At 35.0% G+C, this 15533-nt stretch overlaps 2 protein-coding genes across 3 annotated transcripts in view; both read right to left on the bottom strand.

Moving 5' to 3' along the window:
• Positions 1-12516, bottom strand: part of LOC149771251 (uncharacterized) — a 123299-nt gene extending 110783 nt beyond the window's left edge. Inside the window, exons 1-3 of one of the 2 annotated variants that reach the window (XM_089948681.1) lie at positions 12397-12516; positions 10211-10264; positions 5237-5364 (exon numbers count right to left, since the gene is read on the bottom strand). The gene's annotated coding sequence lies outside the window, so the exon portion shown is untranslated. The remainder of the gene's footprint in view (positions 1-5236; positions 5365-10210; positions 10265-12396) is intronic. The other variant, XM_089948682.1, reaches the window with a different exon arrangement.
• A 34-nt stretch (positions 12517-12550) lies between these two features.
• Positions 12551-15533, bottom strand: part of LOC149771250 (uncharacterized) — an 89708-nt gene continuing 86725 nt past the window's right edge. Inside the window, exon 8 of the mRNA XM_089948691.1 lies at positions 12551-12601. Coding sequence (XP_089804817.1) covers positions 12551-12601 — 51 coding nt within the window. The remainder of the gene's footprint in view (positions 12602-15533) is intronic.

Here is a 15533-nt window from a genome sequence, read left to right as displayed (position 1 = left end):
TCAGACCTCCAAAATTGGTAGCAATATTACAACATTTTGGACCCTGAAGTTGAATCTAAAGTCAACTTATATAATACATTTCTTCTTTGTATTAGCCTCTATTTAAATATGTGAAGTCTGATCGACACTGGATCTCAAATAATGTATCCAGAGTGGTCACTTTCTCATCTAGCATATGCAAGATCACCACATTATTATACATTTAATATTCATTGTTGAACCTCTCCATGATCTTCATGATTAAAATTTAAATTTTATCAAAATCTGATCATAAATGTGACTACCTGATTGATCATATTCATTACTGAACTTGTCCAAATTGTTAATAATATAAAGTTTGATCTGATACATCTCCATCAGTCTTATGGACTGCAGATTGTAAAAAATAATATTAGCCAATCTGACTCAAGATTAACTCATCATTTTGTATGGACTCCGCTAATTTATTAACTCATTTGAGATTTTGTTGACATACACCAATATTCTAAGAAATCAGAAACATGGACTCCACAGCGGTGATTAGCAACTGTTCATGAATGTTTGATGCACAATTCACAGAGAGCCATACCATAAATACACTTGTCCTTAATGCCAGGTGAGCTAAAATGGAATAACAGTGGGCTACTCTGAACATGTTAAGGTGACATAAAAAAAATACATTTCTGGTTACTGTATTTTGAAGGTGACAACTATTTTATTTGTTCTTTTCAAAAAATATTCTTGAACCAACTTGGATTTTGAAAGTTTTGAATCTTTTGTACCAGAAGTAGACAGAATTCATGTAATATATATTTGTATCTTTGTGTAGTTCAGACGAAAATACCACAAATGACATATTAAAAAATTTAAATCTTTAAGAAAGAACTTCTCAAAATATAATAATAATAATAATAATAGCGCCTAATCTTTAGAAGCTCTAAGCACTTTACAAGATTAGACAACACCTATAAGATAAAAAACATGTAATGATTTGATTACAAAAACAAACACCATGAAATTAGAAACCATTAAAACATATGCTGAGAATATTTCAGGTACATTATTAGGTCTTTAAGTCTGTTCTTGCAGTCGAAATAAGTCAGTTTTGAGAGCCCTCTTGAATGTGATCACCGTGTCTTTGTGTCGATGTTCAGTGGGCAATTCATTCCATGATGCTGGGCCCTGGTATGCAAAAGAACGCAGTCCATACGACTTTGTTTTCATAGTGGGAATATTGAGTATACGAGTGTCAGAAGAGGAGCGTAAGTATCTTGCTGGTGTGTACACATGGGTGAGATCGGATAGGTATGTTGAACTACAGTCCGACAGTGAAACGTAGCACAGAGAACAAATTTTGTGTTTGATTCTGGATCGAATAGATAGCCAGTGTAGGGTACAGAGCAGCGGGGAGGTGTGCTCTGATCACAGTACTCTAAGTATGATCCAAGCAGCTGTGTTTTGAACTTTTTGAAGTTTCTGGAGTAGATATTGAGATGAACAAGAATTGAGTTACAATAGTCCAGTCTTGAAAGTACTAATGAACATACAAGTGTTTTAGTGACATCAACTGAAAGATATTTGCGAATTGAGCTGATGCGTCTCAGCTCAAGATATGCAGCCTTACATATGTTCATGACATGTTGGTGCAATGTGAGAGTACTGTCCAGAGTAACACCTAGGTTATATACTGATTGTGTGAATTTAATGTTGGTGTTGCTGATATGTATTGTTTGAGGTAAAGGATGTGAATGAGAAAGTCTCTGTGTTGTGATCAGAATGGCCTCAGTTGTATCATCATTCATCTGCAGCTTGTTACATGTCATCCATGATTTCACATCAGAAATGCACCCCTCTACACCATAGATGGTAGCACCAACTTCATTTGGGTGGCTAGACTTGTATATTTGGATGTCATCAGTGTACAATTGGTGAGACACTGAATGATGATCTATGACACTTGAGAGCGACTGAGTGTACAGAATGAAGAGAACAGGTCCAAGAACAGACCCCTGTGAAACACCACAACATAGATCAACTGGGCTGGAGTGTATTCCATTTGCAGATACAATTTGTGTCCTGTTGACCAAGTAGGACTTGAACCACAGTAAGGCTGTATCATGAATGCCAAATACATGCTGGAGACGGTGAAGTAATATATCATGGTCTATTGTGTCAAATGCTGCAGACAAATCAAGGAGGGCGAGCACTGTAATCATTCCACTCTCCAACATAGAGAGAATGTCATTAACTACTTTCAGAAGAGTAGTTTCAGTACTGTGGCAAGGGTGATATGCAGCTTGTACATTGCTAAAAAGACTGTTTGAATTTAGATGAGATACAACCTGGGATAGAACAACCTGTTTTAAATTTTTTTTATATGAATGGGAGATTAGAAACTGGGCAGTAGTTCTGAAAATCGTCATGGTCTAGTGTTGGTTTCTTTTCAGCAGAGGCTTTACAATGGCAGTTTTGAAAAATGATCGGAATTCCATGGATGAGAGAGAGGTATTAATAACATCAGTCAGTGAAGGCAATACTGGATCTAAGCACTCAAGCAGCAGTGATGTTGGAATCGGATCAAGTTCACATGACTTTGGTGCAGTCTTCATCACGACTGTACGTACAAAATCCATAGAGACAGGTTCAAATGCTGCTAATGGTTGCTGCTCAAATTCTGTATCCCAAATGTATGGTGATGATGAGTCAAATGAAATTGTGGTGTCAAGCTTATCTCTAATGGTTTGTACTTTGTCACGGAAGAAATTTGCAAACATGTCTGGAAGGTCGACTGGAGAGAAGGTAGTTGGAAGTGGTGTTGATTTGTTCCTTAACATTAGCTTGTTAGTAATCTCGAAGAGCTCTTTGCAGCTGGAACTTTCCATGATCTTGGTAGTGTAGTGGGCTGATTTTGCTGCATGGACTATATTTGTGACATTCTTCTTAGCGGCTTCATAGATGTGCTTATGAATAGTGAGTCTGGTGGAAAGCCAGAGCCTCTCAGCTTTACGGCGGTCTCTCTTAGCAGTATGAAGCTGGTCCCTAACACTGCTATACCATGGAGAACACTTCTGAATTGATACTATGTACTTGGTAGCTGGGGCATGTTTGTCAAGCAATGAACGCAGACAGTTATCGAGGTGTTCTGCAGTAGGAGGTAAGCAAGTTGTAAGGTTTGCTTGGATATCGTGCATTAGTTTGGTTCTATTTATCATACGGAGGTTTCTCTTAGTAGCAGATAAAGGTGGAGGGTTAGGGACTGATATGTTAAGATGGAATATAATGCAGAGGTGATCTGATGCAAGGTCATGGGATACCAAGGAGGATCGTAGAATGTTATCATCAGGTCTATGAAGAATCCAGTCTAAAATGTGAACATGTTTATGGTTGGGTTGTTTAACTGACTGGTTCAGGTTGAAAACATTAATGGAATCTACAAGTATTGATGTATTTAAGTTTCCAGGACAGTCAAAGTGAAAGTTGAAATCTCCAAGAATAATCAGGTTGCCACCTATCAAAATTTCCATAGTCTAGGACATTCGGAAACTGCTCCAAAAAGACAGAGTCAGCCAGCTTGTTTTTTTAACTAAGAGGAGGGTGGTATAGGCAGAAAAAATGAACTGACCTTTGCTCCAGTGTGAGTGTGGTTTGGACTAGTTCAAACTATGTGGTCAAAATTGAATGTTGTGGTGTAGTTAAGATGTTTTATCATAAAGAGTTCTTTGTGATGACAGCAATTCCACCTCTGCGAGAATTACGGGGGAACAACTTGATGGAGTAACCAGTGGGTGTTAGATCCTCACACTTGGGCTCATCACCTAATTTTTTAGCCATGTTTCTGTCAGCAAAAATATGTCAACATTTTGGTCATTGATAAAATTAACTATTTCTGTGCGCTTTTCCGGTGGTCCTACTGACTGGGCATTGCATAATGCAATGCACAGAGGTATTTCTTGGATAGTTGACACAAAGGTTGACGAATTAATAGGGATTTGAATTAGGTTATCTAAATTAACGGTCAAATTTTTTTTATGGCTGTGCAGAAATCAGGAAGATAAATGGGATTCTTCTTCCTGTTCTGCGCCAGCCAGCTTTGAAACGTTGCTTTTACTGCTTCTGTTTACATTTAGGTAATGATGAATGTAGTTCCAGTTCGTTTAGTCTAGAGCACAATATAGTGTGGAGAGCCAAGGAGTAATCATTTAAAGCAATTAATGAGGGTCCATCATAGCATAAATGGGTTGACTGGCGAGTATCACGTGATGGCGATTTGTTGAAAAACAGTGGAGCAAGACAGCTGAGAAAAAGTCTAATTGTTCTCATTTGCAAAACAAGGAGATGAAGAAACACATACGAATTTAAAAGCCAATACATAATGAACACAATAATGAAGATGAAAACAGGCAACAAGCACAAATATCATGAAAACGTCAATAAAAAACAGAACAGCTGCTTCAAGCTGGTTAAGCAATAGCGGCCATCTTGTATCATTCATCAAGATGTAGCAAGAAACAATATGTAGCAAGAAACAAACTACAGTTAAGAAAGGAAAGAATAAACAGGAATACACTTCTGATGAAACAATGCCATGAAACATTTTCTAATGTATCCAGCAGGTACATAATAGTGCAATTCTCAAGTATCTATCAAAGGGAACCCCTTTTAATCAACTTCAGAATTTTCATTCCGTACACTGTCGTTATTGTAAACCACATCTATAAAAAACATATTTGCTTTCAAAAGAAAGGATCTAGACATTTTACTGATGATACTAAACAGTGAATATGATGAAGAGAACAGACAAGATGTTCATCCTGTGGATACCTAAAATCAAGTGACAACAAATTAGCTTAGATCAAAACCGATTACAATGGACATGAATAAATACAAACTACAATTTCATGACTTTTAATTCCGATACATTTTCAAAGCAATGTTGCTTCCATCCTATATTTCTGCTTATTCTAAAATAAACATCTGAACTTGTAAATATTTTTATTCTGGCAAATTGGTGACTGCTTAGCAAACTCCAGCCTCAGTTTATGAATATATGTGACATTCCTCTACATTAGCTTCCTGGAGAGCTTTTGGTGTTTGTGGCACAGCAACACTGTGGAGGTTACATCAAGCAAGTTAAAGGTCTCACTACAGATACATGGTAGCCCATCTAAGCTGATCAGCAGTACTTTTGAATTTGACAGTAGATTATATTCCCTCCCAATAGGTGCATCTCCCAGGAAATATGACAATACAAAATTACCTGAAATGGCTGTAAAGAAATATCATTCCCACCAAAGAGCTGGAAGTCTTGATCGCAATTTAATGAACGAAAACATGGACAGCATATGCACCTCCAGACTGATGCAGATTGTTTGGCCTGCAAATCTTCTACAAATAAAATAATATTATCAACACAACAATAAGACCACTATATCAACCTTGGTGAAAAATATCTGCAGTCAGATGGCCAAACATGATACAATAAAAGAATATTTAGTAATGAAGATTCCATCACATATTTCTATCACCACTGCATAACTACTTCAAATTTATCATCGACTACTCATATCCCAATTGTAAACCAGTGCTCAGAGATAAGGTGCCCATTCTGTTTTCAAAAAACAGAAAATAGTCTAACAGTACAGCTCATGTGTGTTTTCAGAACCCCATACATCCTGGTGGGAGACTTAATCCCTCTAATTATGCTCTGTGATGGAGCAATAAAATACTAATAAATCACCACTGTTCCTAGGCTGGCACACTGATGGCATCTCCAGAGTAGAGTCACTTATCAGCATTTTTTATCAAGATTTCTACATCCAATCAAGGAAGACCACCCACTGACAGACTGACAAGTCACGCATGATTAACAATCAAATACCATTTCACCAATCAGTGATCATTATTTAAATCATATATATGGACCATACAAATTAATCTGAAAAGTCCTGTCTATTTTGTACAATTAGAAAACTTACACGCCAACTTGACAAGAGGTCCACCTTGTTCAGCTTCTCTTGAACAGTGGAAATTTATTATACTATTTAAATATGAAAAGTAATCCTCCCAGGTATGGTCAATTAAATTCCATCAGGGATGAATTTCTAATTCCAACTGTGGTATTTTTTTTCATTTCATTCATCACATAAAAACTTTCATTCAAATAAAGCAATGAATGGTATTATTTTTCTACCACAAATCAGAAAAAGACAATGGTTTTCAGGCATTTACCTACCTTTAGAAATTTAAATGGTCTCCCCCTAATAAACACTTGACTTCAGTAGATGTTTAGCAGAAATCAAGGCAGTGACCACTGTAAATACTGTTATAAAATGTTAGAACCAGAATGTCAATTTCAGCTTGGGAAAAGTGCATTTCTATAAAACTTGTCAAGTTGCACCTAATACATTAAGCTCAAATTATGTACCTGTCATTCACAATGGAGATTTTACTGATTAACATTTGAACAGTTGATGGATGACCACCAATGGAAAGATTGAAACGGAATGTGTGATTTACAATCAGATACTATTTCAAGGATCAAGTGATCTTAATATCTATAGAAAAAAACTCATCGGGCCAGATCAGGGTCCCTACCCCATCCCCACCCAACTAGAAATAAAAACAGACACACACACACACATGTAGTCACTTGAAATTTTACTGTTTTATTCTTGCACATGTTTATTGAGTATTATGCACACTTTGAGTAAATACACACAGACATTTGCTCTGGTGCCCTTCTGAGGAAAGTTGGGGACCTTTCTAAATCTTGGAATACCAATCAACATTTTACCTGATTCAGTCTTACTCATGCATGGAGTTACTATATGAACGTGTGCTATACTGTTTCACATCAGTCAAATATCAATGTGACTTTATTGTAAATTGTTGGACATGTATTGTTCAATATTGTTCTTTTCACTGCAGAATACAATAATACTGAATTTCAGATGATACTTAACAAAGCATATTGCACGAACTGCAACAGAAATAAGGAAATGAATGTGTCTGTACATTCCGATTACACAGTATTGCAAGATTTTGTTAACTATTTATTGTGCCAAATCTATACCAAACATAGAAATTGGCTAAATACTATTGAAAGAAATTAGTCTGCATGTTTGGGTGATTTTTTTTTATTTATTTTTTTTGTCTCACTAGCTAAATGCTCTAATATTCACAAACAGTAAAATATGACTGATCAGTTTTTTCAAAACATTAAAAATTTTGTTTTATATTTTCCTTTTAAGAACAATCAAATAATAGGACATCTGAATAATAATAATAATAATAATAATAATAAAATATAATATATAATATAAATAATTATAATTATAATAATAATAATAATAAAAATAATAATTTATTTATAGAGGGTAGCTCATTAGTCCAGTAGTCCAGGGCTATTCTCCCTTGAGGCCCTCTTAAGGAGAGTATAACAATGCACATTATATGAAGGCAGCAATAATTACTGTTTATTTTAACATGTTTAGTATTAAAATACTAAATTCCATTATCTATTAGAAACTCATTCATGCTTATGACATCTCTTCTTAAATACTGTACTATTTTCAGCAGATTTTACATGTAGTGAGAGCTTGTTCCACAGAACTGTACCGGAGTATTGGAAAACCTTTTTTAAATTGCACTGTTCTTGGTTTTGGCGCATGAAGTTTTCCATGGTATTGTGCCTGAATAAATCCTGAAGATACTCTGGTGCAGCTCCATGTAGACATTTATATAAAAGAACTGCCTTGTGAAAATCTTTCCTTTTATGTATTGTGAACCATCTGAGTTCTATAAATAATGCTTTCGAGGGATGATCAATAGATGCATCTAATATTATGTGTGCTGCTCATTTCTGAAGTTTATAATTCCTGTCAAGCTCAGATATAGCACAGTTTCCACATACATTTGAACAATAATCCATTGTTGGAAGAATATATGACTTGTAGAATTGATTGCAAGTTTCATACACGAATGCAAACATGCAGAATGCCTTAAATTTGTTGAACATGTTAGATTTGACATTTTTCCACATTATTATTCATTTCAAAAATACAGTGAAATCAGATTAATTAGAAACAATATTAAACTTCTGCTATCAATCATGGAATTATAATTTGAACTGTAAAACACAATGTACCACGTCAGATGGCTTCATGTTAAAAATATGCTTTCTCATGGTGAAACTGACACAGTCTTCTGATGCTAGTTTTATAACAGTTTTACAATGGCCGTTATCTTTATTTCTATAGAACATCAACTCAAGATCAGACTGTCAGATTTTCGTTTTCTGACTAGATTTCTAAAGCAATGAAAAATAAATGTATATATGCATCATTCAAATGCAATTTCAAATCTGTTTCTGTTGATGCCTCTTTCAATATATGAAGCTTTATGTCTATGTTAATAATATCTAAAATTTGATTTGGCATCATATCTATTAAAGTCTTCATTAAAACTAGGAAATGTGTATAATAATCATATGGATAAAATTGGCATATCTCTCTCTCCCTCTCAACCTCTAAAGAGCATGCTTGCAGGAGTCATACACAGTAAGCAAAGCCCTTTGATACAGACCATGGCCAGTTCGTACTGGTCATCCTCAAACACTCATCTAGAAAGCGTGTTGTGCAGAGCAATGCACCATGAAATCCACAGCAACTCTGTCAGGATGAATGAAGAGATGTGGTTCTCTTAATATGCTCTACTAACGGTTCTTAAATACACGTGAACTCTACTGAATGTATAGTTGAGTTTGTTGTTACAGAAATATGATACTGACATCAGGCACATCAAGGGAAAGATAATTTAATAGCAGATGTACTTTCCCATGTATAGAAATTTATTATTTCATGTACACTTGATATAATTTATACGAGTTCTTTCTAACCTCGTGTATAATTAATCTATGGTAAAAAGAAAGCTTTATCATATAAATATTTCTTTTTCTTTATGGATGGAAGTGTTTTTTATATTTGATTTAATTTGTATTTGATTTAATTTAATTGTTTGTAAGTTTAAAAGCCTTTTCATTTTTAATTTCATTACATGTCAGGGTAATGTAATTTTGTTTACTAGGAATCTGACATTTTCCAGAAATTAGTCTGACCCGATTTTTTAGTCGTAAGCACCAAACTTTGTATCTTTTGCTGACCTAGTTCCTGGCTTTGGTTGAGAAGCAAGTAAACAACTTCTTTTCCTTATTTGTCTTTTTGTTGGATACATAGAGTGAGATCAATGCTGTATTGGAATACGTGACCTTAGACATGTAAATAGCTTCTAAACTGTTCTGGAATGTGATCACGTTCCCCTCATACGGGTATCTATTTTGCATCTTTTAGACTTATAACCTTTGCCTATAGAGAAATTAGTTAGTTGTGCCTGTACACTTGAAAGTCTTTGTTTGTGACCAGTTTGGAGTTACATTTAAATATTTATTCAAATTATTTTGGATTCTAAAAGATTAATTATGTTTTCCAGAAAATAACTGAGTGCTCACACAGAATTGGACAAAGGCATTTCTTAAAATTTTATTCAGACATTCAAACACTGGAATTTTGTTTGTGAATCAACAAGGAACTGTAGACACAACATCACAATACAAGGCCATTTCTAAAGGTCACCTAGCCTTTTGGCCTGGTGAGCTACATGTAATAAGAAAAGCTTAAAGATCATGTACAAGTATTGTCAATAATGGATTGAATCTTTTCTTATAAGTGTAGATGTTTACATAATCAAGCCTTAGGTAAAATAAGAAAATGAGCATATAATAAAACGTTACTGCATTTGTCTGAGAAAATATGAATTCATTTTTATGAATACACTGCACTGCAAATATTGAGCAGTATTTCCATCCAAAAAACTCGTTCATATTTCACATACAAATCCAGTAATCTATATTTACTGATTCAATTCGTTAATTCTGCTCATTTAAATGCCTCAAAGATTCATCACCGATAATGATGCCCTATTTCAAAAACAGCTTTCCTGCATTTCAAAAACAGCTTTCCTGCACAATGACCATATATTAGGCTCATTTACAATTCTGATGTTTTAATATGTGCTTCCTGTTAAAATGTTGGTTTTCCTATAACATGAAATGTCAAAGCAATAAATGTCACTGGATCTGGTTCTATCAAACAATACTAAATTTTGAAAAGAATCATATAAATACATTTTATTGCCCAACTGAAACAATCAAAATACTTTGTATACAAAAATTTACCTTTTGATAAGGCATCATGCTTCTTCGTAGCAGTTTCTTTGATTTCATCAGTATCTGGAATAGAGAGATTCATTTCTGACATTTTAATGCCTTGATTCCTTAAGGAAAACTATGAAAAAATCTATAAAATAATGTATGCACAATCTTAATTATTTTGTGTCTGCCATCACCAGTTAAGTCCCTTACAGTCCTTATTCTTCCTGCACAGAAGGAAGCAATGCAAATTGTTTTACCAATACAGTGCAACAGGTCAATATATCTGATTACAGGATTATGCACAAAAAGATAAAAAGTTCCTATTAATGACATTAAAATTAAAAGAATAAGGACAACAACTAACTTTAATTAAAGAAATGGAACATATATATATCCTTCTAACTGTTGATGCATAAAAGAAGCTTTTAATTCGCACGCATGCAATATGGCCTCAAAAATATGCATATATCAATGTCATTATTTACATTGATGATAAAATCATACATTGTAAGTCAGATCACAAATATGCTTCCTAGAGTGGTAGCAAGCTCAGGCAATCAGATTACATTATTAATATCTAAGGATCTCACTCAATATTTGAAAATATTCAATATCTTTATAATTTTCAACGTTTGATCAGAACTGAACGAGACATGTGCAAAACTTGAGCTAATTTAAGCCCATGTTTCACTCTTTATCAAAATCAAAAGTTTGGCTTTCAGAGGGTCAGAAAGTTCTGTCAATCACATGGACATTCTCCACATTAGTATGTGTGGATTTCACTCACCAGGAAACTCATCCAAGACCTTAATAATACAAGCATACATTACACGCTTGATGAATACTGCATCAACCATATTACCCACAGAATGATAATAAGGTTAACCAATAGAATACCAAATCACTCAATATGCAAGGATCTTGCTCTTTATAAAGTACTTCTGCAATTTTGATGATATTTACTCCAAGCTGTACTGAAATCAGTTGAGAACTACAAATCCCAAAAAGGTAAAATGCAATTGTTTATGGACAGACAACAAATATAGACAGGATGCCATTTCTAAAGGTCACCTAGCCTTTTGGCCTGGTGAGCTACATGTAATAAGAAAAGCTTAAAGATCATGCACAAGTATTGTCAATAATGGATTGAATCTTTTCTTATAAGTGTGGATGTTTACATAATTAGCCTTAGGTAAAATAAGAAAATGAGCATATAATAAAACGTTACTGCATTTGTCTGAGAAAAATATGAACTCGTTTTGTTGGATGAATACCCTGCACTGCAAATATTGAGCAGTATTTCCATCCAAAAAACTCGTTCATATTTCACATACAAATCCAGTAATCTATATTTACTGATTCAATTCGTTAATTCTGCTCATTTAAATGCCTCAAAGATTCATCACCGATAATGATGCCCTATTTCAAAAACAGCTTTCCCACACAATGACCATATAGTATGCTCATTTACAATTCTGATGTTTTAATATGTGCTTCCTGTTAAAATGTTGGTTTTCCTATAACATGAAATGTCAAAGCAATAAATGTCACTGGATCTGGTTCTATCAAACAATACTAAATTTTGAAAAGAATCATATAAATACATTTTCTTGCCCAACTGAAACAATCAAATACTTTGTATACAACAATTTACCTTTTGATAAGGCATCATGCTTCTTCGTAGCAGTTTCTTTGATTTCAACAATATCGGGAATAGACAGATTCATTTCTGACATTTTAATGCCTTGATTCCTTATGGAAAGCTATGAAATAATCTATAACAATATGTATGCACAATCGTAATTATTTTGTGTCTGCCATCACCCACTGATACACTTACAGTCCTTATTCTCATCACACATGGTTCCTAGAGTGGTAGCAAGTTCACCAATAATGATGCCCTATTTCAAAAACAGCTTTTCTGCACAATGACCATATATTATGCTCATTTTGAATTCTGATGTTTTAATATGTGCTTCCAGTTAAAATGCTGGTTTTGCTATAAGATCAAATCTTTAAACAATCATATAAATTGTGTTGTATATTCAAATTCTCAACCTTTTACCAATTCCTTGACAAAGATAGGTCTAAACATGCATCATTGCAACTGGTTCCATCAAATGAACAATACAAAATCTGTAAAAGAGAATCATATAAAGAAATTTTATTGCCCAATTAAAACAGTGAATACTTTGTCTAAAACAATTTACCTTTTGCTAAAACACCATGTATCTTCGTAACATTTTCTTTGATTTCAGCAATATCTGAAACAGAGATCCATTACTCAAAATCTGACATTTTATCATCCTTGATTCCTTAATGAAAACATGAGAAAATCTATAAAAAATGTATGCATAACCTTAATCATGTTGTGCCTGCCATCACCAGCTTATCCACTGCCAGTTCTTTCTCTTTCTGCACAGAAGAAAGCAATGCAAATTAATTAAGTAATACAGTGGAAAATGTCCTTATATTTGAATCTAGGATTATGCACAATAAGAAAAAAGTTCCTATTAATTACATTAAAAATAAATGAATAAAGAAAATCATTAAGTTTGAGAAAAAATGGTGCCAGATTATAAGCGAGAGCAAGACACATTACAGTGTGACTGGTCGATGTTACACGACAAAAATGTTAGAGTAGATGGATCTTTGCAAGCTTTGCAAATAAGTATAGTGCACATGATCTAGAAATGACGACATGCTAAGGATTCAAAATTAGAAGATAAACCCTACAATAATAAATATTATTACCATTTGTTGCTTTCCCATCGAGACCTGAACAAAATGCCGTTTGCAAATCTGAATAATTATTTTGGGCGTTAAATGCATGCATGCCAGCCATTATGCTTTTGTGTCATAATCATTATGCCTTTTTTCAACAAATTACATTTTATGTTCTCCAGTACATGGATTAAGCTGTTTTGGTAAATTAGAAAACAAAATAAATCAAAATCAGTAAAAAGTTGTGTTTATCATTTTTAGTATCATCTCTTTAATTCCACTCTTATAAATTTGAGAATCTGCTATCAAAACATCACTGCTGAGTAAGAAATTTCCGTTTTCTATTTATTTAACTATATATGACCCAGTTTGTTCCCAAGAAAACAAATGGGTTTCATCAACTTGACCTTAGCCTCATATATTCATTATATTCATATTAAAATTAGGTAGTGGACCCGTCTGTGGTTTTATAGCAAATGGTGCCAGATTATAGGCAATACACTTTACAGTGTGACTGGTGGAAGATACATGACAAAAATGTTAGAGCAGATGGATCTTTGCAAACTTCAAAACATGTCAGATCAGAAAAAGGACAAATCAGCACCGTTTTACAAACTTTAAAAGAAGAATATGAGAGTAATGAAATACAGCATTCAGGATTGTGCACAAAAACGCTCATTGGAAAATTTTCAATTAAATACACCTTCATGAAATTCTGTAATTAAGATGCCTTGCCCCATATTTTTGTTTTGGAAGGTGCTACATATTAATGTCTAAATAACGTCCTCGAGTAGCATGTTCCCAAGTTGACTGATGGGATATCAATTTTAATAGATGAATATTTAAAAGAATTACACACAAGTAAACCTGACAATTCTGCAACTGCTGAAATCATTAACAAAGGCTGATCCATTTTGTGCTAGTGTCAAGACTGAATTCTTTCAGAACTCGTGGTTGTGCCCAGCATCTTGTATGGAGCAGTATTTGAGTCAGTGGCGGCAAGGTACTTTGGCTGCAAGTCATGGCGCAAATGCTCCTTTATTTGTGAATTCCATGGGCCATCCATTTAGTAGGGAACTTTTTTCTGTCATACTTAAAGGTCCTGCTGGCAACCATGGGCCAAGATGAGCAAAAAGGCATCTCATCATTTGTTTCGTATTCAAGAAGCCACAGCTGCACCTGCCGTTAGTTAGGAAGACCATCTAATTAGGACTTTAGAACAACGGTCTTCGTCATGTTGTATGCTCTACATCAGAGTTCACTCTAACCAACTCCTTTCTGCTCAGTAACAGTTATGTACATCCATTTAGTATCATGCTTTGGAAACCAGTCCTTCCAAAAGGATTTTCACATTACAAACTGGCATCCTCTTGGGGGCTCTCATTTGATATTTTTTAATATAAAATTCAAATTGGCATTTTTCCCCAATCGGATACTCATAAGCCATACTAACAGCATAAAGGTCATGCCCATTAAATACAATACTTTCACAGTTTAAATAGGAAAATCTAAGAATATTTTCTTCATGCTTGGATCAGTCTAGCTATTTCACAAATCTGGGATCAACCCAGAATACACTCTTATGTGGGGATCAGCCTCGCATAGATTTAGTTAAGATGGGATAAGTCCAGAATACATTAGCATGCTGGGATCAGCCTAGCATAGATTTAGTTAAGTCCAGAATACATTAGCATGCTGGGATCAGCCTAGCACATAGTCTACTTAAGCTGGGATAAGCCCAGAGTACCCTGTAATGCTGGGATCAGCCTGGTACCGAATGGGTTATCAGTCTTTTACACTGAGCTGGGATCAGCCTAGCACCAATTCTACTTGAGCTGGGATCAGCCAAGAATACATTGTAATGCTTGGATAAGCCTAGCACCGATTGGGAATCAGTCTTTTACACTGAGCTGGGATCAGCCTAGCACCAATTCTACTTACGCTGGGATCAGCCCAAAGTACCTTGTAATGCTGGGATCAGCCTAGCACTGATTGGGAATCAGTCTTTTACACTGAGCTGGGATCAGCCTGGCACCAATTCTACTTCAGCTGGGATCAGCCGAGAATACACTGTAAAGCTGGGATCACCGTAGCACTGATTGGCAATCATTCTTTTACATTCAGACTGGAAAATCATTATTTCACATTGAGCTGGGATGAGCCTAGCATGAATTCTACCTGAGGTGGCATCAGCCCAGAATACACTGTAATGAAGGGATTGGCCTAGCACCGATTGGGAAATCAGTCTTTCACACTGAGCTGGGATCAGCCTAGCACCTATTCTATCTGAGCTGGCTTCAGCCCTCAGCCCAGAATACACTGTAACGCTGGGAGCACCCTAGCACTGATTGAGAAATCAGTCCTTCACACTGAGCTGGGATCAGCCTAGCACCAATTCTATTTAAGCTGGCATCAGCTCTCAAACTAAAATACACTATAATGCTAGGATCAGCCTAGCACCAATTGGGAAATCATTCTTTCACTTTGAGCTGGGGATCAGCCTAGCACCAATTCTTTTTGAGCTACATCAGCCCTCGACCCAAAATAAACTGTAATGCTGGATTCAGCCTAGCACCGACTGGAAATTAGTCTTTTAGCATTTTTCACCAATCGGATACTCATA

This window comes from Sinohyriopsis cumingii, unplaced genomic scaffold (assembly GCF_028554795.1).
Source record: "Sinohyriopsis cumingii isolate HCF-2022 unplaced genomic scaffold, ASM2855479v2 utg002017l, whole genome shotgun sequence".
Lineage (NCBI taxonomy): Eukaryota > Metazoa > Mollusca > Bivalvia > Unionida > Unionidae > Sinohyriopsis > Sinohyriopsis cumingii.
The sequence above is the reverse complement of the archived record's forward strand: the minus strand, read 5'-3'. Positions and strand labels throughout refer to the sequence as shown.